The 19300-nt window shown below is 36.1% G+C and overlaps 3 protein-coding genes across 4 annotated transcripts; 2 read left to right on the top strand and 1 right to left on the bottom strand.

The window, feature by feature from the left end:
* On the top strand, window positions 1–3695 carry LOC114729071 (phospho-2-dehydro-3-deoxyheptonate aldolase 1, chloroplastic). The gene is made up of 5 exons (XM_028916027.1): window positions 1–300; window positions 406–683; window positions 1635–1911; window positions 2069–2314; window positions 3372–3695. The coding sequence occupies exons 1-5, from the start codon at window positions 1–3 to the stop codon at window positions 3630–3632; spliced, it is 1362 nt and encodes a 453-aa protein (XP_028771860.1). The 3' UTR covers window positions 3633–3695.
* A 2881-nt stretch (window positions 3696–6576) lies between these two features.
* Window positions 6577–14612, top strand: LOC114729047 (F-box protein At1g78280). Its single transcript, XM_028915995.1, has 16 exons — window positions 6577–6874; window positions 7413–7523; window positions 7612–7667; window positions 7805–7947; window positions 8553–8750; window positions 8875–9074; window positions 9997–10096; window positions 10238–10813; window positions 10908–11030; window positions 11762–11842; window positions 11915–12246; window positions 12360–12617; window positions 12995–13079; window positions 13164–13371; window positions 13751–13919; window positions 14256–14612. Exons 1-16 carry the CDS (start codon window positions 6723–6725, stop codon window positions 14392–14394), a joined length of 2931 nt encoding a protein of 976 aa, XP_028771828.1. The 5' UTR covers window positions 6577–6722; the 3' UTR covers window positions 14395–14612.
* A 571-nt stretch (window positions 14613–15183) lies between these two features.
* LOC114729081 (serine/threonine-protein kinase SAPK2) lies at window positions 15184–18147 on the bottom strand. Of its 2 annotated transcripts, XM_028916037.1 has the most exons (9): window positions 17671–18147; window positions 17447–17521; window positions 16924–17025; window positions 16650–16703; window positions 16472–16564; window positions 16296–16388; window positions 16043–16147; window positions 15814–15912; window positions 15184–15672 (listed from the first exon to the last, which is right to left on the bottom strand). In XM_028916037.1, exons 1-9 carry the CDS (start codon window positions 17788–17790, stop codon window positions 15394–15396), a joined length of 1020 nt encoding a protein of 339 aa, XP_028771870.1. In that variant the 5' UTR covers window positions 17791–18147; the 3' UTR covers window positions 15184–15393. The 2 variants fall into 2 exon arrangements, with proteins under 2 accessions (XP_028771870.1, XP_028771871.1); XM_028916038.1 differs by lacking the exon at window positions 16650–16703.
* Between the last annotated feature and the right edge of the window lie 1153 nt (window positions 18148–19300).

Raw genomic sequence — 19300 nt, 5'->3', positions numbered from 1 at the left:
ATGGCCGTCGCCCCTACCACTCTCTCATTCCCAACAAATCCTGAATACCCGAATAAAGAGGAGCTGGAATCGGTGCTTCGGACTATCGACGCGTTCCCTCCTATCGTGTTTGCCGGGGAGGCCAGGAGCCTGGAGGAACGTCTGGTCGAGGCTTCCATGGGAAATGCTTTTCTCCTGATGGGCGGAGATTGTGCCGAGAGCTTCAAGGAATTCAATGCCAATAATATTCGTGACACATTCAGAATTCTTCTCCAGATGAGCGTTGTTATGATGTTCGGAGGCCAAATGCCCGTCATTAAGGTCCCTTGTTTTCTCCTGATTTTCCCTTTTTATTTCTATTGCCTATAAGAAAATTGAGTGAAATTAAGATGAATCGAGCTGTAAATCTGGCCTATCTTCCAATAGGTGGGAAGGATGGCGGGACAATTTGCAAAACCCAGATCGGACCCGTTCGAGGAGAAAAACGGCGTGAAGCTGCCAAGTTACCGAGGAGATAATGTGAACGGAGATTCTTTTGATGAGAAGTCAAGAATTCCGGATCCACAAAGGATGATTAGAGCGTACTGTCAATCGGCAGCCACCCTCAACCTTCTTAGAGCTTTTGCCACCGGAGGGTATGCTGCTATGCAAAGGGTCACTCAATGGAATTTGGACTTCGCAGAGCACAGCGAGCAGGGAGACAGGTATATATAAATTCAAACTTGATTTGGCTTCATCTTCGTGCAATTTCTATATCACGATCATTTTCTCTGGAATTAGTATTTTTGTTATTTTCAACTTTTTGGAAAGAGAACCGATTGTCCGATGCAAAGTGAAGACAATCAGTTAGTGTCAGGCTTCTGTTTTTGGGCATCTAAAGAGGACAAATTTATGTTTTATTATCTTTCCATCGCCAACACATTATCCTCGTTAACCCTCAACTTTTCCACCTGTTTCGGTTGTAAAACATCGAGATTGGCTTATTGCGTATGTTGAATCCCCCGGGTTTTTTTTCCTTTGCAGGAGATGAACTTACACGTTATATTCGATAAGCGAAAAGAATATTAAGAACTCCTAAAAGATTTACTGTTTTAAACTGTCATGATTGCTAACCGTAGATAAAAAAATTAATTGGATTCTGTTGAAAATCTGGTAAAAGCAGAGATATTGCTGGTTGGCGGCCATAGAAACTAAATTTTGCATTTATATAACTTTATTAGGGCTGTAGGCTTACAAATGGAGTAAGATAAAAGCTACGTTTTGATAGCATTTAGATCATGTTATTTATTAAGCCCATGGTTATATGATTTGGGCGGTTTTAAATATCGCTGATTGCTGTTTTAGAAAAGCTATATTCATATGCAATTCTTCGAGTTCATTTTTTATTCTTTTATTTGTTGATTTTTATCTCATTTGTGAAAAAATACTTATATAAAATTATTTGACGTTATTGGATGAAAATGGATGTTTTTAAAGAGTTTTGCTGGTTTATGGAATGTACCGGATTGAAATCCTTAAAAACAAATGATATAGTTAATAGGTCGGTAAACTTTTTTATTCGGCGACTATGAATATATTTTATGTAGTCTCGCTTTGTTGATATAATGATTAAATGTGTAGCTTGAAGTAAGCTAACTCTGGTCTTGGCGTGGCAGGTACCGAGAGCTCGCTCACCGAGTTGATGAGGCTCTTGGATTCATGGCTGCAGCTGGGCTGACTGTGGACCATCCTATAATGAAAACAACAGAATTCTGGACTTCTCATGAATGCTTGTTATTGCCATATGAGCAATCACTCACTAGGTTGGATTCCACTTCCGGACTCTACTATGACTGCTCCGCCCATATGCTTTGGGTTGGGGAACGGACAAGGCAGTTGGATGGTGCCCATGTTGAGTTTCTAAGAGGAGTTGCCAATCCTCTAGGGATTAAGGTTAGAACATGATTCTTTAAATGCTTTTAATGAGAAGGTGGTGAAATGATTTCCTGCGCCTCATTTTCATTTCTTCACATCAAAGCACGCAGCTTCATGATTTGCTCAATTACTATTGAAATCAAGAATGACTCCTAACTTTGCTTTAATATTACAGGTAAGTGATAAGATGGATCCAAATGAGCTTATTAAGCTCATTGAGATTTTGAATCCTCAAAATAAACCAGGAAGAATAACTGTGATCACAAGGATGGGAGCTGAAAATATGAGAGTGAAGCTTCCACATCTAATCAGGGCAGTTCGCAGAGCTGGGCAAATTGTCACATGGATCACCGATCCAATGCATGGAAACACCATCAAGGCTCCTTGTGGTCTTAAAACCCGCCCCTTTGATGCCATCAGGGTATGATTCTAGTAATTTTTCTTTTGCTCTTGAGTGTCCATATGTGACAATGAAGTCTTTTTTGGAAATACAGATTAGAATGGCTGGATTAAAATTAGATGCTGGTTTTTTTCGTCTCCCCAATATGGAATAGATAGGATCATTTGCTAGCCATAACCTTTGGAGAAATAGTATGCTTTTGAGAATTTCTAAGTGAAGGAGAATCCATAAAAGGAAAGGTTGGGATATAAGGCATACGCGATGACTGTAATTGACGAAGTGTTTGTGTTGGAAATGGTTTCGAATATTTGGCTATAAGTACGATTTATAACAACGATGCAGTCTGCCGTAGATGTTTTTAAGGTTATCTCTTGGGGAAAATTACATTCAGGGACTGTCTGTGCGATGATTAATTTTGCAAGGACTTAACTGCAACAATATTTTGTAACAGAGTCCTTCGCTAAAAGCTTTGCAACAGAGTTTTTTGGTTTTAACTTTCACTTCTCTTCTTGAGCTGTGGTCCTAAATGGTGTGCTGTCACCTACTAATTGTAAAGGCTATATAAATTAGAAACCGTGGTAGGTAGGAATTGGTCCTCTAATTTTACGGAAGTGATGTAATCAAGTCCACCAGCTTGTTATTGCATCAATAGGAAATAAGAAATGTCATTGCGTTTCTTTGTCGGTTGGTGCGATTAGACATTTATGACCTTTATAGTTGTGAATATATCCAACTTGTAGAAAGAGACATAAACAAGTCTAGCCTACCAAATAGCGATAATTGGTGGTGAGTGGCATGTGAAATATATTATTAGTAGAAAGTTGATTTCTGATAATGTTAAGTTGATTGGGCAGGCGGAGGTGAGAGCATTCTTTGATGTGCACGAACAAGAAGGAAGCCACGCAGGAGGAGTTCATCTAGAGATGACGGGTCAGAATGTGACGGAGTGCATCGGTGGGTCAAGGACGGTCACCTTTGACGTCTAGCCTACCAAATAGCGATAATTGGTGGTGAGTGGCATGTGAAATATATTATTAGTAGAAAGTTGATTTCTGATAATGTTAAGTTGATTGGGCAGGCGGAGGTGAGAGCATTCTTTGATGTGCACGAACAAGAAGGAAGCCACGCAGGAGGAGTTCATCTAGAGATGACGGGTCAGAATGTGACGGAGTGCATCGGTGGGTCAAGGACGGTCACCTTTGACGACCTCAACTCCCGTTATCACACACACTGTGACCCTAGGCTCAACGCTTCTCAGGCTCTTGAGCTTGCCTTCATCATCGCCGAACGGCTTAGGAAGAGCAGGATGAGATCGCAAAAGCCTCTCGGCTCCCAGTAGGGCTTGTTTGCCTTTGGGAACCACACAATACCTTTGTTCTTTTTCCTTCCGTCATATTTAATTGAATATTTTATCTTAATGAACTTGTGCTTTGGCACTTCTCTGCAATTCCTCCTCCTTAGTACACAGTACTGATGAATGGTGAATGCATGAGACGGCCCCATTTGACTGGCCAGAGTAGGTCCCCGAGTCACGTCGTCTCGATTTCTGCGGATGCACGAGTATACTCTAAGGGCATGTTTGGTTTGAGGGGAAGGGAGGTTTTATCCTTATCTTGTTTGGTTTGATTAAAAAAGAAGAGAAGAGAGGATATTTAATGATCTCTTGTTTGGTTCAAGGAGGAGAGGGGAGGGATAGTAATAATTAATTTATATTTTATTCTTACATGTTGGTTTTATTTTTTATTGATATATTATATAAATTAATTTACATCTTAATTTAAATTATATAATTATATAAAAGTTAGTCTTATCATGTTAATATGTGTATTAAAAAATTGGTAGAGTAATTTTTATTCTAATTAATATATAATATATTTAAAAATAATTAAATTAACAAATTTACACGCTCTAAGAAAAATAAAATTTTATTCTCTTTAAGTTATCTTTTTTTTTCAGCTTTAAAATATATTAATAAATACTCCTCCGGTCCTTAATATAAGACCCATTTAACTAATTTGATTAGATTAAGGAAGTTAGGTAAGTTAGTTAATTATAAAAATGTGACATGTTTTTCCTAAAACACCATAATATCTTTCTTAATACCCCCTCCCCTTCTACACTTGATTATGATTGAGGGAGTATCTATAGGGGTAATTTAGAGAAAATTGATAAATATGAGAAATGGGTCTTATATTTAGGACCAAAACCAACTCACCAATTGGGTCCTATATTAAGGACCGGAGGAGTAATATATTTATAAAAAACAATTAATTTTATAATATTATAATTTTTTATTTTAAATAATTTTTATAATATATTTTTTAATTATAATAATTTTAATTTTTATTTTTTACTCAGGATAATATATTTTTTATTTGAAATAAATATTATAATAATATATTTTATAGGTAGTAGTGGAATATTAAAAAAAACTATAAGGGTCTAATGGTCTAAAACTTTAGCAATTTGGAGGGGAGTTAAAATAGAAGGAGGAATGAGACATTTTGGCTCTCTTCCCTTCTAAAATTTTAACCAAATGGGAGGAAGGACTCATTTTTTCACCCCTACCCTCCCCTCCAACCAAAAGGGTGAATGCATGACCGGCAAGAACAATTCAACGATGAGGTTTTTTGGTGAATGAACAAATAAGAATGTGTGTATATCAGAGTACACTAGAAGAGAAACATTTCGATGGATAGCCAATAAAAATTGGTAGTGGGTGAAAAAATAACTGATAACAAACAACTAGATCAAATATTGTTATCATCATTTATCAATATTTTGTTAGCCAGTAATTTATGTATATATTTATAAATGTTGTCTGAGTTAATGAAACTGCTTTGTAATGAGTTGTTACTTCTTGAAGCCTAAGTTATCCAGACATTTCCTGTTTTGCATATAGGGCTCTAGCCGGGGAAAAATTGAAGTGCTGCTTCTGCTGCAAATAGGATAATGCTCCGGATAAATTTATAGTTTACTTTCTGTTAACAAGGAAACGGACAATCGGTTGTATAGTTTTGTGGTGCAGTTGCATCTTGATAAGTTTAAATTATACTACATTTGATACTTGATATAAGAGTTAGTTTGACTTTCAATTTATTCCTAAATATAAGATCCTAATTCACTTTGTCTTTCATATTTATCTATTTTTCCAAAGCAATCTCTGTAGTAGTTGTATAAGTTAAATATCCTATCAATTAGTAGTTCTAACTAATATACTACCTCCGATCTTTAATGTAATACCCTATTTGACTTTTATTTTGATCCTAAATATAAGACTCTAATTCACTTTGTCTCTTATATTTATGCATTTTTTTTAAATAGTCCTTCTAACAATGATAGTTTTAGCCAATACATTTGATTAGTAAGAATATTTTATGAAAAACAATACTCCTCCGGTCTTTAATATAGGACCCAATTCTTGAGTTGGTTTTGGTCCTAAATATAAGACCAATTTCTCATATTTATCAATTTTCTCTAAATTACCCCTATAGATACTCCCTCAACCATAATCAAATAGAAGAGGGAGAGGGGGTATTAAAAAAGATGATTATGGTATTTTAGGAAAAATGTGTCACTTTTCTTATAATTAACTAACTTACCTAACTTCCTTAATCTAATCAAATTAGTTAAATGGGTCTTATATTAAGGACCGGAGGATCACATATTTATTACAAATAACTAATTTAATTTTTTCTTTAATCTCCTTAGATTAGTCAACAAACTCTTATAATTAAGATCGTAGGTAGTATATGATTAACAAGAGTATTTTAGAAAATTCAACTCATATTTGTTACAAATAACTAACTTAACGAACTTTCTTAATTTATTTAAATTATTCAACTAGCTCTTATAATATCTCTGATCCTAATTATAGATCTTGTTTACAGATTATAAACAAGTTTAATTAGACTAAATTAACTCATATTATAAGACAATAACTAACTTAACAACTTTCTTAATTTATTATTTTCAATAAGCTCTATAATATCTTGATACTAATTATAAGATCTTTTTTACAGATATAAAACAACTTCTTAATAATTAGAACTTAAATTAAAAGTATTAAAAAAATAAAATGTAAGTGCTTATGTTTTTTTAACCAGCATGTTCTTCCCCACAGTATGGATGCGTGGGACGAGATTTACCGCGTCTTTGCTTTTTTTTTCCCCCCCAAAAGTAGATTACCGGCGCAAGGGAAGGAGACCAAAAAAAAAAAAAGGGAAATGTAACAATATTCGAAAACATATATAAGAGCTAAAGCAGATGTGGCGTGCGAATGCCGCGCACACGGTATTCTTCCGCGTATCCGTGCCCCTGTACTTGTACCTCGCTCTTTCGCTAGACTTCTGAATTGGAGACGACAACAACAGAGCGGGTGATTTTGGATGGGATTTTTCATTTGCGTTATCATCTGCAAACGACTTTGATGGAACCTTCTACGGCGCAGACGGGGGGAGAACTCCGAGATCGCAGAGCTGATGCTCTTGGAGACCTTCGAGTCCTCCCCGATGAAATCCTCTGCGCAATTTTAGAGGAACTCACTCCTCGAGATGTTGCTCGCCTCGCTTGCGTTAGCAGGTTTACTATTAAATCTCCCTCTGCTTATCATTAGTTCGAATCTGCTATCTCTCCCTCTGCTGCTCTCTTGTAGCGGCTGTTGATTCTGCTGTTCCGTGTCGACGTAATTTGCATCTTTCGGTCATATTGCCTTATCAATGGCCAATGTCGGTTTGGGATTAAAGATCACAGTATCACAGTATAACTCCCTTTGCTATCTTCTCCTGTTTATATGATCTTTATAGTAGTTTAAAACTTTAAATAACGTGCTTTTAATCTTTATAGGCACTGCTCATGACTGAGCGAAACATATTCAGGTGTAAATCAAATGCTTTTGTATTTTAACCATTTTACTTCGACCAATTTTACAAGCAGCAATTCGAAACATTCAAAAAAACAAAATCCGTGCAACAGCTGAAATTTGGAAATTTGGCGTTCTATCCATGTTGTCTCTATTTTTTTGTAGCCTATTTGGCTGCGCCTGCGTGCTACTTTTCTATGAGAATATTGACGGAAGTATGACAGAATTTCCTGTTGCTTTTCTCATAACTTGATGCAGCGTAATGTACATACTGTGCAATGAAGAAACCCTATGGATGATTTTGTGCCTTAAAGGAGCGTCTGGTTTACTTCAGTACAAAAGCTCTTGGAAGAAAACTGCTCTGAATCGGTATGTCTCATGAATCTGCGAGTTGTGTGATGCTTCATTTTACTTTCTATTTCATGCAATTTATAACACATGGGAATTTTGATTGCAGTGAGAATTTGCCAGGCAAATACATTGAATGTAACAGAGGATTTCTGCATTTTGATGGTGATTGTTCTGATATCCTTTGTTTATCTTCTATTTTCTAGGCATTTTTATATTATATGGCCTTAAAGCCATCTTAGATAAGAATTTTCTCCAGAACAGATATTGACGCAACTCTTTCCTTATCTACCGTTCTGCAGGGTTTAATTCAGTATATTTGTATAGAAGATTATACAGGTGTCATACAAAGTTGGACACGTTTTATGTGGACAATGGAAATGTGGAAAGAAGGGGCGATGTCTCTCTAAAAGACTTCCGTGATGAGTATGATGGGAAGAAACCGGTACAATGTTAAAAGGATTAGATAGTAAATTACAAAGATTATCAAGTTTTACTGAAGTTATGTGTCTTTGTCCTATTTTTAAAATATACATGTACTGTTGAAACAGAAGACATGCTACAATTCAGTCCAATATCCAATTTTATTTTATTTTTAATCAAAATACATTCTATTACTTCAAGTACATATATAAATTTTAAAGAAGAATATAAAGTTAAACATCTTTATACAGGATATTTTAGCTCAAAAATAGAAAAATGGGTTAAAATTAATATTTAGAAAATAGAGAAAAGAATTATGTAATTTCAATAAAATTTAAAGGAGATCTATGTTGTTTGCTCTAAATTTTATAATTTATTTTCTATTTTTCTTAATTTTTCTGTGCCACTGCCGTGACTTCTATCATACCTTTGCTTTTTCTGTGTTCATTTTATAAATTAAAAAAAAATTGCTCGCATATTTGCTGTTTCTCGGGTAGACTATCGACCAAGCAACACCCTTTCTCATAGAAGAATTTTGGATATCTTAGAACTCATAAACTGTGATTTATCAATACTCGATGGATGACTTTTTAATAGTATGAAGTTTTGATAAATTGTTGATCCCAGGTCATGCTTACTGGATTGGCTGATGCGTGGCCTGCAAGGCATAAATGGACAACTGACCATCTGTTGCTAAACTACGGAGATGTATCATTTAAGATTTCCCAAAGGAGTTCTCGAAAGATCTTGATGAAGTTTAAGGATTATGTTTCCTACATGAAACTTCAGCATGATGAAGATCCACTGTACATTTTTGATGAAAAGGTGTGTCTATGATTTATGTTTCTATATTGCTAGCACTTCTTCCCCAACAAACTTAAAAAACCCTATTTTCTGGTTTTCATTTGATAGTTTTGGGGCGTTATTTTAACATTAGTTTCTCTCACAGTTTGGTGAAGTTGCACCCAGCTTACTGAAGGATTACTGTGTGCCTGATTTGTTTCAAGAAGACTACTTTGATATTTTAAATGAAGATAAACGACCACCCTACAGGTGGCTTATTATTGGGCCAGAGAGATCTGGTGCCTCTTGGCATGTTGATCCTGCTCTTACTAGTGCATGGAATACTCTTCTTTCTGGTCGCAAAAGGTGAAAACATTAAGCTGCTTGACATGGAAGTTTTGTTTATTTTTGGTGGTGTGGCATAGATCATGACCTTTCAGCATGGCGACTGTTGAAACCATATGCCTTGCATGTCTTGAGTTTATTCTTTGAAATTAAAGATATGGACTTCCATATTAATGCTATTAATGTCTTGTAAACATTAAAATTTACTTTACTGGAAATTCTTATTTGGTTGAGACCCCCCTAAGCTACTTTAGCGCCATATATTTTGAATATAAGCTATGGGGCAGAATCTCCTCTCTTGAATTCATACAAATAAGAGGATTGCTTAATTTGTGGAAACTGGAAATGAATGTGATTGGACCTCTTTCAAACATGGTGTATTATCTCTGATGTAACCTGATATCTAGAACTTATTGTGTTTTTTTACAGCAATAAATATCCCTAGAACAATGACACCTAAATTCCTTACAAGAATTTGAGAGTTGTTTCAACTTTGTGGGGTCTTATTGATGACATGCCGAAGTAGTTTGGATGTAAATTTTTTAGACGAGTTAAGTTCTTTTTCCTTTTTCTTTTTGCGGGCCTTTGTGCTGGGGGAAAAGGATATTTTTTACAGTATACTTCCTCCCTTCGAGTCATTCTTATTATACAGGAATGCTAACTTTACATCTAGACATCTTTCTTTCTCTGAGTGTCAATGAATTACTAAGTTAATATCATAGCACAGTGTAGAGTGTGTGTGTGTGTGTGAGAGAGAGAGAGAGAGAGAAGGCACCACTGCATGGTTCAAACTTGTACAGGATTTTACAATGATGATGCCATGACAAACACACGTTTAATGTAATTTATTGGTTAGATCTTCCCCATGTTAATGCTTGACTAAGCTTCAAATACCTAATGCCAAAGGCCTAAGGGGCATTTTCTTTTCACTCTCATTCGATAGGTGGGCATTATATCCTCCAGGAAAGGTGCCTTTGGGAGTCACAGTGCATGTCAATGAAGATGATGGTGATGTTAACATTGAGACACCATCATCACTGCAGGTACTCTAATGCTGGATTATTATTTGCGAGCAATTAATAGTTATCTTCTATTTATCTTGTAGGCATCATATAATCAAAGCCAGCTTTATTTTTTGGTGCCTATTTATTTATTTAGTTGCTCAAGTTACTCTTTGTTCGCAGTGGTGGCTGGACTTTTATCCACTTCTTGCTGATGAAGACAAGCCAATTGAGTGTACACAACTACCTGGAGAGACAATTTATGTTCCAAGTGGATGGTGGCACTGTGTTCTAAACTTGGAAACAACCATCGCTGTCACACAGAATTTTGTGAATTATAGTAACTTTGAATTTGTATGTTTGGATATGGCCCCTGGTTATCGTCATAAAGGAGTTTGCCGTGCTGGATTGCTAGCCCTTGATGATGATGGGTATGAAGATGTCAAAAAGAATATGTTCTGTGACGAACAGAATTCAAGTTATTCCATTCTGTCGAGGAGGGAGAAAAGAGCCAGAAATGATGAAGATGGAGATGATTTGAATAATGAAAGAACAAAATATGGTGCATCTAGAAACTATAATGTATGGAAAGATGGATTTTCTTATGATATAAATTTCTTATCCATGTTTTTGGATAAAGATAGGGACCACTACAGGTCCCCTTGGAGCTCAGGCAACAGCATTGGCCAACGAGAACTAAGAGAATGGTTATCCAAACTTTGGGTTGGAAAACCAGAGATGAGAGAGCTAATATGGAAGGTGTAATTTTGTACTTTGAACACACTCTTTAAGCTCACAAAGTTAACTTATTTGATGGAATGACTTTTTTTTTTTTTTTTAAACACATGTTTAGGGAGCATGTATTGCACTAAATGCTGACAAGTGGTCCAAATGCCTGTCTGAAATTTGTTCCTTGCACAATATGTCCTCTCCCCTTGATGATGAAAAGCTTCCTGTTGGTACGGGTAGCAATCCTGTGAGTTTTTGTTTATGCATTTATTGAATTTAACTACTTTTTTTTTAATAGAAGATTAGGTTACTCCAATTTTTAGGCTTAGATGAAGATGCATGGTCCTTGGCACCCCGGCAATAATGATTATGACCTGCTATTGCTTCAGAACTGAAACAAATTTTACTGGAATTACTAAAACTTATTGGTTCAGTCAAGGTGTCGGTGCCTGACTAAATAAGTCTTATGCTTGTAAGTATGACTTCACATTCTGAAACATTTTGGGCCATTATCTAGAGATTGCTTCTGTAGTATTGGGATCTAGACACTTACAGATCAGAATTAGTGAGAGATGAGTATACATTGTAGAAAAGTGATTTGATGGAAACCTTACCAATGTCTTTGTTTTATTATCTATCAAAAAAGGAGTTGGTTGCAATCTGTAAGCTTAAAGTAACTTAAGCATGGATTAATCCGTGTCTGTATGTCGTGTACAAAACAGAGAACAGGTATGAAAGACTCCTAAGCATAGTAAACGTGAAACGTGAGATCCAAAATGAGTTAAAGATTTCAATTCTTATTTCCTGGAAAAGACTTTTCCTTTAGAAACTTTGTAGCATATGGAATTTGAAATTTCGTTAGCTTCTCCAACAGAACCTCTTCTAGTTTCCAAGATAGTTCTCTTTCTAACTTCTAATTCTTATGAGAGAAGTACCCCCCTTGTCCTCCCTATGACTCATGTCTCCATTGTTCAACAGGTTTTTCTTGTGGGAAACACGGTTGTCAAAATCTTTGTTGAAGGAGGGCTAGAAGCTGCACTTCATGGTTTAGGCACAGAGGTACTTTGTAAACAATCTGTTTCTTAATTGCATAAGCTACACAAATCTAACTTTCACATGTCCATGTTACAGCTCCAGTTCTACAATATATTACATGAAGTCAACTCTCCTCTTAGGAATCATATTCCTGAGGTTTTGGCCAGTGGGATTCTTTATCTTGACGATGGAACTTATACCAATCTGCCTTGGGATGGAAAGGGAGCCCCTGATATTGTCATCAAGAGTGATCTAACCAGGCAAAAATTTGGAGTTGATGATTTCTTATTTGGTGTATGGGACAAGATGCAGTTTGAAGATAGGAATGCTGAGATGCCAAAACAAGAATCAGTTGGTTCAGCTGGCCACTCAAATATATGGCCTTACATTATAACAAAACGCTGTGAGGGTAAAATATTTGCTGAGTTGTAAGTGTTAGCCTTGTGCCCAGTTAATAATATTCTCTTGCAGCATATCAATCTAATTTTCTGATATCTTAAAGAAGCATAGTTCTCTGATCTTCATTTTCATTCAATTTCAGAAGAGATAGACTATCAAGGGAAGATGTAACAAACTTAGCTTCCTTCTTGGGAGAGCAGTTGCGCCACATTCACCTTTTACCACGTCCACCCTTGAATATTTCACCTTTCTCTGATATTGAACAGGATTCAGGCTTGCCTAAGGTTAATGGTTATGTTGCAAGTTCTAATTATAAATCGAACATGGTAGCAGAGTGGGAAATCTTCATGGGAACTTTAACAAGAAAGAGGAAGGATGTTGTGAGCCGTTTGACTAAGTGGTACAATTTGTTCTTTTGGTCACTTAGTGATAGTTTTGTTGAGAAGACAAAGTTTGAAGATACATAAGAAATGCATTTTGTTGCTTACCGTTTGTTTACTGATGTAATGATCTTGAGTACTTTCTATGATTTTTTCAAATATATCTTGTCCTTGGTAGTTTTGTTTTGACTTCTGCTTGCTTAAATTGTACTTTATTCATGCATGATAGCTGTTCCTGAGTTTTATTGCTCTGCATTTGTGGTTTTGTGCAACTGTTTTTTTTTTTTTTGGAGTCATTGTTCTATAGAGCTCATATGCTGATATGCATCATAAACATGGGTTATTGCCTCTTCTATTTGAAAAATGGCTCCTGATGCTTGTCACTACAATTTTGTAGGGGAGACCCGATCCCTAAGAAATTGATAGAGAAGGTCGATGAATATATCCCTCGTCAATTGGCAAATATGTTGACTATAATTGAGGTTTCTTCTTAACTTGTCCCTGTTTAACATTGTATCACTGGTTCTCTGTAATTTCCCCTCCTTATTTCACTTTGAAATTCCCAGGGCAATGCTTGTAAACCATGCTCCTGGATACACTCTGACGTTATGGATGATAACATTTACATGGAACCATCTTGTGTTTCTACCTCAAGTGAAACTTCTGATGAGGGAGCGCAGGTAGACAATGGTTTTTCGTGTGGTCTCAGTGTAAACAGAGATGTGAAATCATGGCGCCCTAGCTACATCCTTGATTTCAGTGATCTTTCAATAGGTTGATATCTCTTCTTTACTAAGAATTAAGTCAATTTCAATTTGGTCCTTAATAAAGAAGTATTTTCTTAATTATTGTTCTAGGTGGACTGTTTGCCTTCAGTTAGGTATTAATGATTTGTTTATGTATTTATTGATTACTAATTATTGATTGATTGTTGAAGATACGTGTTTTGAACCCCTCTTATGGTGTAAAATTATTTTTGGTTTCATTATTTTTCAATTAAGTGAATTAATAAATTGAGTTGCCTGCCTTTTAGTAGGCAGAGCTGTCCATTGTGATTGTTACATTTCTCCACAGTATGTAGCTTCATATTTGCATTGATAAATATGCTTTCCTGATTTTCCAGTCACTCTGTTTTTCTTCTCTTCTTTTGCAGGTGATCCTATATTTGATTTGATACCAATTTATTTAGATGTATTTAGAGGGGATTCTTATCTCCTAAAGCTATTTTTAGAAAGCTACAAGCTTCCTTTTGCAATTAATAATTCAAAGAATGAGTCAACGGAGAGTGATGATAAATTTGGTCGGCTTTCATATCTTGCCATGTAAGTACTTGTCTCCAAAATTCTGCTTCTGCTGCATGCTGTTTACTACTAATGAACTCGCTTGCTAGATCTCCTGTCGTTGATGAATAATTCACATTTTTTTAATTCCTTTATTTAAAATATGAATTGGTGTACCAGTAATAGCCACTTGCTGTAAGTTCAGGTAACCCTTGAAGGTTGCTAAAAGATGTTTCCCATGTTTAAAAAAAAAAAAAAACACTTTATCGACACTTTGTGCCCGCACAAAGAAAACAAGTTCAGCTTTGTTCCTGTTTCAGGGACTGATGCAATTGTTAAACCAACTGTTGGAATTTCATTATTTTTTCGTGATTGCAGGTGCTACTGTATATTGCATGACGATGATGTCTTGGGAGCTATTTTTAGCATATGGGATGATCTTAGATCGGCAGATTCATGGGAAGAGGTTGAATTGAGAGTGTGGGGGGAGTTGAACAATTACAAAGGCTTTCCTTGACCATTTTGGGCATGTAATAACGGTGCCTAAGTAGACATTGTAGTAGCCCTCTTAATAAGCACGTCTAATTTTTATGGTATCTCACGGAGGGAGGTGTACGTTAACAGCAATGGTTGTCCATAGGATTCTATGTTAATGTATTCTTTGAATATTTTGTTTGAGAATTCATAATAAAGTGCTCCTCCGTTGCGGTAATCGTAACCGTCAATCAAAGAAAATTATTGCAGATTCGGCTTCCTTTTTATTTTCCCGGGTGACAATTTGACATCCTTTCTTTTCAATGGCTTGGGGAGCTTATGCTGGTGTAAGGCTGGACCGCTAGGTATCGAGTATCGACAGCGTAGCAGAAGGCCGGAACCTTTAAATGTAGAAAGTATAGAAAAAGAAAGTATAGAAATATTTTTCTATTTTTCAAAAAATATATTTTAGTGCGCATTTATTTTGAATTAATTTAAAATGTCCTCTATAAAAGTTTATAGAATATTTTAGTTGAAAAGTCATTAAGCTTAATGTATACTATCTTTGTGAAAAAATACGTACTAAAATATAACATTTTTTTAATTTTAATTAGATTTAAGAACTATGAAACTCAAACGAAGCTTTCGACATGATTAGTCTTCCCCTTCATAAGCCAACAAACCTAAATATTATTTTACAACCAAGGTTGACGTTTCAAGATCCGCAATAGAGCATTTGAGTAGAACCGTATGCAGTTTGGAATTATCCATCCCTGCTTGTTTGAAAATACGGTATTCGCTTTTCAAGCCAAAAAAAAGGGCATTGGCTTGATAGAAGAGATAAGAATGGCTTGGCCATGAATGTTGATAAAAATTAAATGTAAACACCTTAGAATAGATAAGCATGGCTTGACCAAACAGAAAAGAAAAGCATAGACGCATTCATTCCTCCTGTACGAGCAAAGAACACAACTTCAATCCCCTAAAAAACAAAATTCTATGCACAGCAAACAATAGCTCAGCATGTCGTTTACATGCATGTTTAAATATACCCCACATATTCGCCACTTGTCCCTATATCCTCAGGATCTGCATCAGCATCTAAGTCATCAAGGTCCATGCTGCTTCCTCCAGCAAGAAGGCCTCCAACCATGGGGACACTGGGAGGTTTTCTTGCCTCTTGTATTATGGACAGCACTTCCTCCACACTTTGCGATGGATTATTCACATCATTGCTCTGCCAGCTCCCTCCTTCCATTAGTTCAATGGGCAAGTTCCTCAGAAACCACGGGTGGTTTTTAATCTCTATCATACTTATTCTCTGCCCATTAAAAAAACAAAACTAAATAAGTAACGTAGAGCCAGAAATGACTCAGTGCTCCGAGACAAGTCTTGGATCCAACACCTTAATAACCAATCCGAGAACATGCATTCAATCCTATATAAGTGGTGTGCTCGGTACCTTTTCAGGATTGGCCACAAATATTCGTGATAGAAGATGTTGACATTCCATAGAAACTCGTACATAATCTGGGATTGAGTATTGGACACTAAGTATCCTCTGCATAATGCCACATTATGCATAACTAAATCACCATTATACAGAAAGTATAACCAAACACAATTCAATCTCATTTTTATGTAGCTGGAATTTACAAAAAGGATTTATGAAGTTCCTAACCATCACTCACCCCTATGGTTTTTCTGAAGTTTCTTGGATCCTCTGGGTCTTCAAAGGGATAAGCCCCAAATAACATCACATATAAGGTGACTCCACACGACCAAACATCTGCTATCTGCAGTTGTCAACGATTACATGCATGGCTAGCTCAGAAAAGAAAGAACAGGGCACAGCTAGAAGGATCGCCCTAATTATTCAAAAGTCCTAGGAAATAAGAAGAAGCCATGAACAAGGATAAGCAATAAACAAAAGAAGGACTTCACCTTTCCATCATACTCTCTCTTTGTTAGGACCTCAGGTGCAATGTAGGCTGGAGTGCCTACAGTAGACTTAGGTTGTGAATGGAATACAGATGACTGAAAGATAAAATAAAAACACATTAACATATCGCTTGATGGAGGTGGAAACATCTAAAGTTTGTGATCGTTCACATTGCCACCTTTGAGTATCCAAAGTCACAAATCTTGACTCGTGGTGCAGTACTGCCATCCAAGAGAGTATTTTCAAGCTTAAGATCTCTATGACAGATTTGCTGCAGCAGTAAGCATTCCTTTTAATAAATATTTATGCATTGAAAATTTACACGGCTCATGACAAAGGAATGCTTCCTTTCTTACCATTGAATGGCAATAGCTGACTCCTGATATCAATTGCTGAAAGAAAAATCTTGCCTGAGAAAAAAAAAAAAAAAAAAAGTGCACCTTAAGAATTAAAGCTACTGCATTTGTCGATGTATATAAAGGCTAAACAGACACGGTTCAGCATAGGCGGATTTTGTTCAACTACGTTGAAATTGGACACATTTCATACGAGATAAAAATATAATTAAATCAATGACTACAAAAGCTCCCACATAAAGTTATCAAATGATATCTTCCCCTCTCATATTACCTCATCCTCACTAAATCTACCAGCGCTACATATCCTTTCAAAGAGTTCCCCTCCGGCTGCATACTCCATCACTATCGCGAGGTGAGTTGGCGTTAGGAGGACCTGCAAGAAAAGTAATCAAAGCTCACATGAATGATCTTAGTTTTGAAAGGGTGAGTAAAATATTCAGGAGGTATGTTTGCACCACTACCCCCAAGCCAAAAGCTACTTAATGTTTCCAGATGAAAATATGGATGAAGGGAGGAACTAAGCATTCAGCCACTGACCCCGAAACAGAAGAAGGAAGAAAGAGAATTTTAAAATCCGAATCGACTTTACCAATTGTTAGAATAACGAACTAGGGAGCTAAATAGGAAAGGAGCTTATGCATCTCATGCTCATATGGCACCAAAAAGAATTCTGCTCAAGAAAAATTGGTATTGAACATTTTAAATGACATAGGCAATGAAGATGAACTACAACTAAAGAGGGTCAGGATAAGCAAGCAGAGCCAATTCCGAGGCGTTCCTTCCTCGATACTAACCTCTTTGAATCTAACAATATTGGGATGCTTCAATGATCTGTGGTTCATGATTTCCCTTTGCACATGTTCATCTATCTGTGTTACCGAAGACGACATGATTCCACAGTTAAACAGATACCAAACTCATAAAGAAAAAGAAATAGCCGATAAAGATGAAGATTGAAAAGTCATCGAAAATGATAAATCCAAACAGAAATTGAACGGGTGAATAAGAAGAAACAGACCTTGTGGCCCCTCTCAATAAATTTGACAGCAAAATACTCCTTAGTCCCCTTATCCCTAACCAGCTTTGCTACAGCGAAATTACCAGACCCAATATCTTTGACAATCTCGTAACGCTCCATGTTTTATTCTGCCAGAATCGCAGGCCAACAAAATCTTACTTCGATCACTCCAATTCTGAAGACCGCCCCGTTCCACTAACAATATTATTTCTTTTCCGGTTCCGAATAGGAGGAAAGCTGCGAAAGCAACAATTAGGCGTGGGGCTTTGGCATTTCCTCAAAGTCTTAAACTCCACAGTTCACATTGACTGAAGCCGGTCTTTGACACTTCTACTACAGCGAAACGAGAGGCTCATTTTTCCAATGTGCATGTATTGACACGTGTTAAATAAGCACCACGAAGGATAGAATTGTCGGGAGAACGAACCGTACGCTACGGGGGAGAGAAAAGAAGCACGCTCCTCCTAACCTACTAGTACTATTACTACGAGGTTGTCCCCATTCATCACCTATTTCTCTCTTTTCTGAGGATAATTGTTGTGGAAGATTCCCTATAAATCTTCCATCGGGTCAGTCCACCGAAAAAAAAGAAGCGCCATCGCGATGGGAGAGTAGTGATAATTTTAATTGTCACACAACGAATTATCAATGCAAATACGCTGATCTCGTTCTATTTATAAAATAGAAAAAGAAAATATTTTTTATCCTATTTATAAAATATTATGAAATTTTTTTATATAAATATACAGTTTTATCATGTGTTTATTATTGTGTTTATTTCATTTACATGAGACATAATATATATTAAATAAAAATAAATTTAAGATTTTTTTAGTCTATATGAAGTATGTTGAAAATGACTTATAAATGGAATTAGAAATTATACAATAAAACTCTTAATTTATAATAAATTATAATATTTATGCACTATAAGCAATATGATTGATGATGATTAAATCAATTGCACTAATTTTGTTTAAAAAGAAAATACCATTTCCGGTTTTATTTATAAAGTTTTGTTTGTAGACTATAAACAAAATCTTATAAATAAGATTAAAGATAGTAATCGATAGCGTGTACAAATGATGGCCACGAGATCATTCGTAGGGGCATTGTTGTTGTTGGCCAAACAAATTCATAGTATAGTAGCTGTAGTGTGAGAATGGACAGAGAAGTATCCGACTCGGTGCTAAATCACATCACTAATTAATATATGCCTTTGTTGATAAGATTCTCCAAACTTGCAATATTTTATGTTTCGGAAAACCCCAAAACTTAACCAGGCTCGCTCAAAAAATTCGATAAAACACAAATTGGGCCGGATTGGGATTGATTTGCCGCGAAATTTTTAACTCGTAAACCGAAGAACAAATAAATAAATAAATATAATTAAAGAAGATAGGGTGTTTCGTTTGATCGAATGGACATATACGTAAATATTGGACCAATCACATGCAGAATCTAATCAAACTGGATTCTCAAACACAGCTTCCGTTGGATGGCGACCGACCACGTGGCCGGTGGGACAGAATTTTGCTCCCGCCCCCAAAAAAAAAAAAAACCAGATAGATTAGTCATGATGAAAGGGTGGGGACCTGCAGGCCGTTTGAAGGATTAGCACCGATTAACA

The sequence above is a fragment of the Neltuma alba genome, unplaced genomic scaffold (assembly GCF_004799145.2).
Source record: "Neltuma alba isolate B1F8T4 unplaced genomic scaffold, ASM479914v2 tig00012600_pilon, whole genome shotgun sequence".
NCBI classification, from domain to species: Eukaryota; Viridiplantae; Streptophyta; class Magnoliopsida; order Fabales; family Fabaceae; genus Neltuma; species Neltuma alba.
The sequence above is the reverse complement of the archived record's forward strand: the minus strand, read 5'-3'. Positions and strand labels throughout refer to the sequence as shown.

Excerpts from the sequence above, each read along its gene's own strand:
- LOC114729071 (XM_028916027.1), top strand. The coding sequence starts at position 1 with ATGGCCGTCGCCCCTACCACTCTCTCATTCCCAACAAATCCTGAATAC. Across the intron at positions 301-405 it reads GCCAAATGCCCGTCATTAAG|GTGGGAAGGATGGCGGGACA; the intron begins GTCCCTTGTTTT and ends ATCTTCCAATAG. Across the intron at positions 2,315-3,371 it reads GCCCCTTTGATGCCATCAGG|GCGGAGGTGAGAGCATTCTT; the intron begins GTATGATTCTAG and ends TTGATTGGGCAG.
- LOC114729047 (XM_028915995.1), top strand. The coding sequence starts at position 6,723 with ATGGAACCTTCTACGGCGCAGACGGGGGGAGAACTCCGAGATCGCAGA. Across the intron at positions 12,247-12,359 it reads GGTAAAATATTTGCTGAGTT|AAGAGATAGACTATCAAGGG; the intron begins GTAAGTGTTAGC and ends ATTCAATTTCAG. Across the intron at positions 13,080-13,163 it reads ATATGTTGACTATAATTGAG|GGCAATGCTTGTAAACCATG; the intron begins GTTTCTTCTTAA and ends TGAAATTCCCAG.
- LOC114729081 (XM_028916037.1), bottom strand. The coding sequence starts at position 17,790 with ATGGAGCGTTACGAGATTGTCAAAGATATTGGGTCTGGTAATTTCGCT. Across the intron at positions 17,026-17,446 it reads ATATTGTTAGATTCAAAGAG|GTCCTCCTAACGCCAACTCA; the intron begins GTTAGTATCGAG and ends CTTTTCTTGCAG. Across the intron at positions 15,673-15,813 it reads TTGTGGCCAATCCTGAAAAG|AGAATAAGTATGATAGAGAT; the intron begins GTACCGAGCACA and ends TTTAATGGGCAG.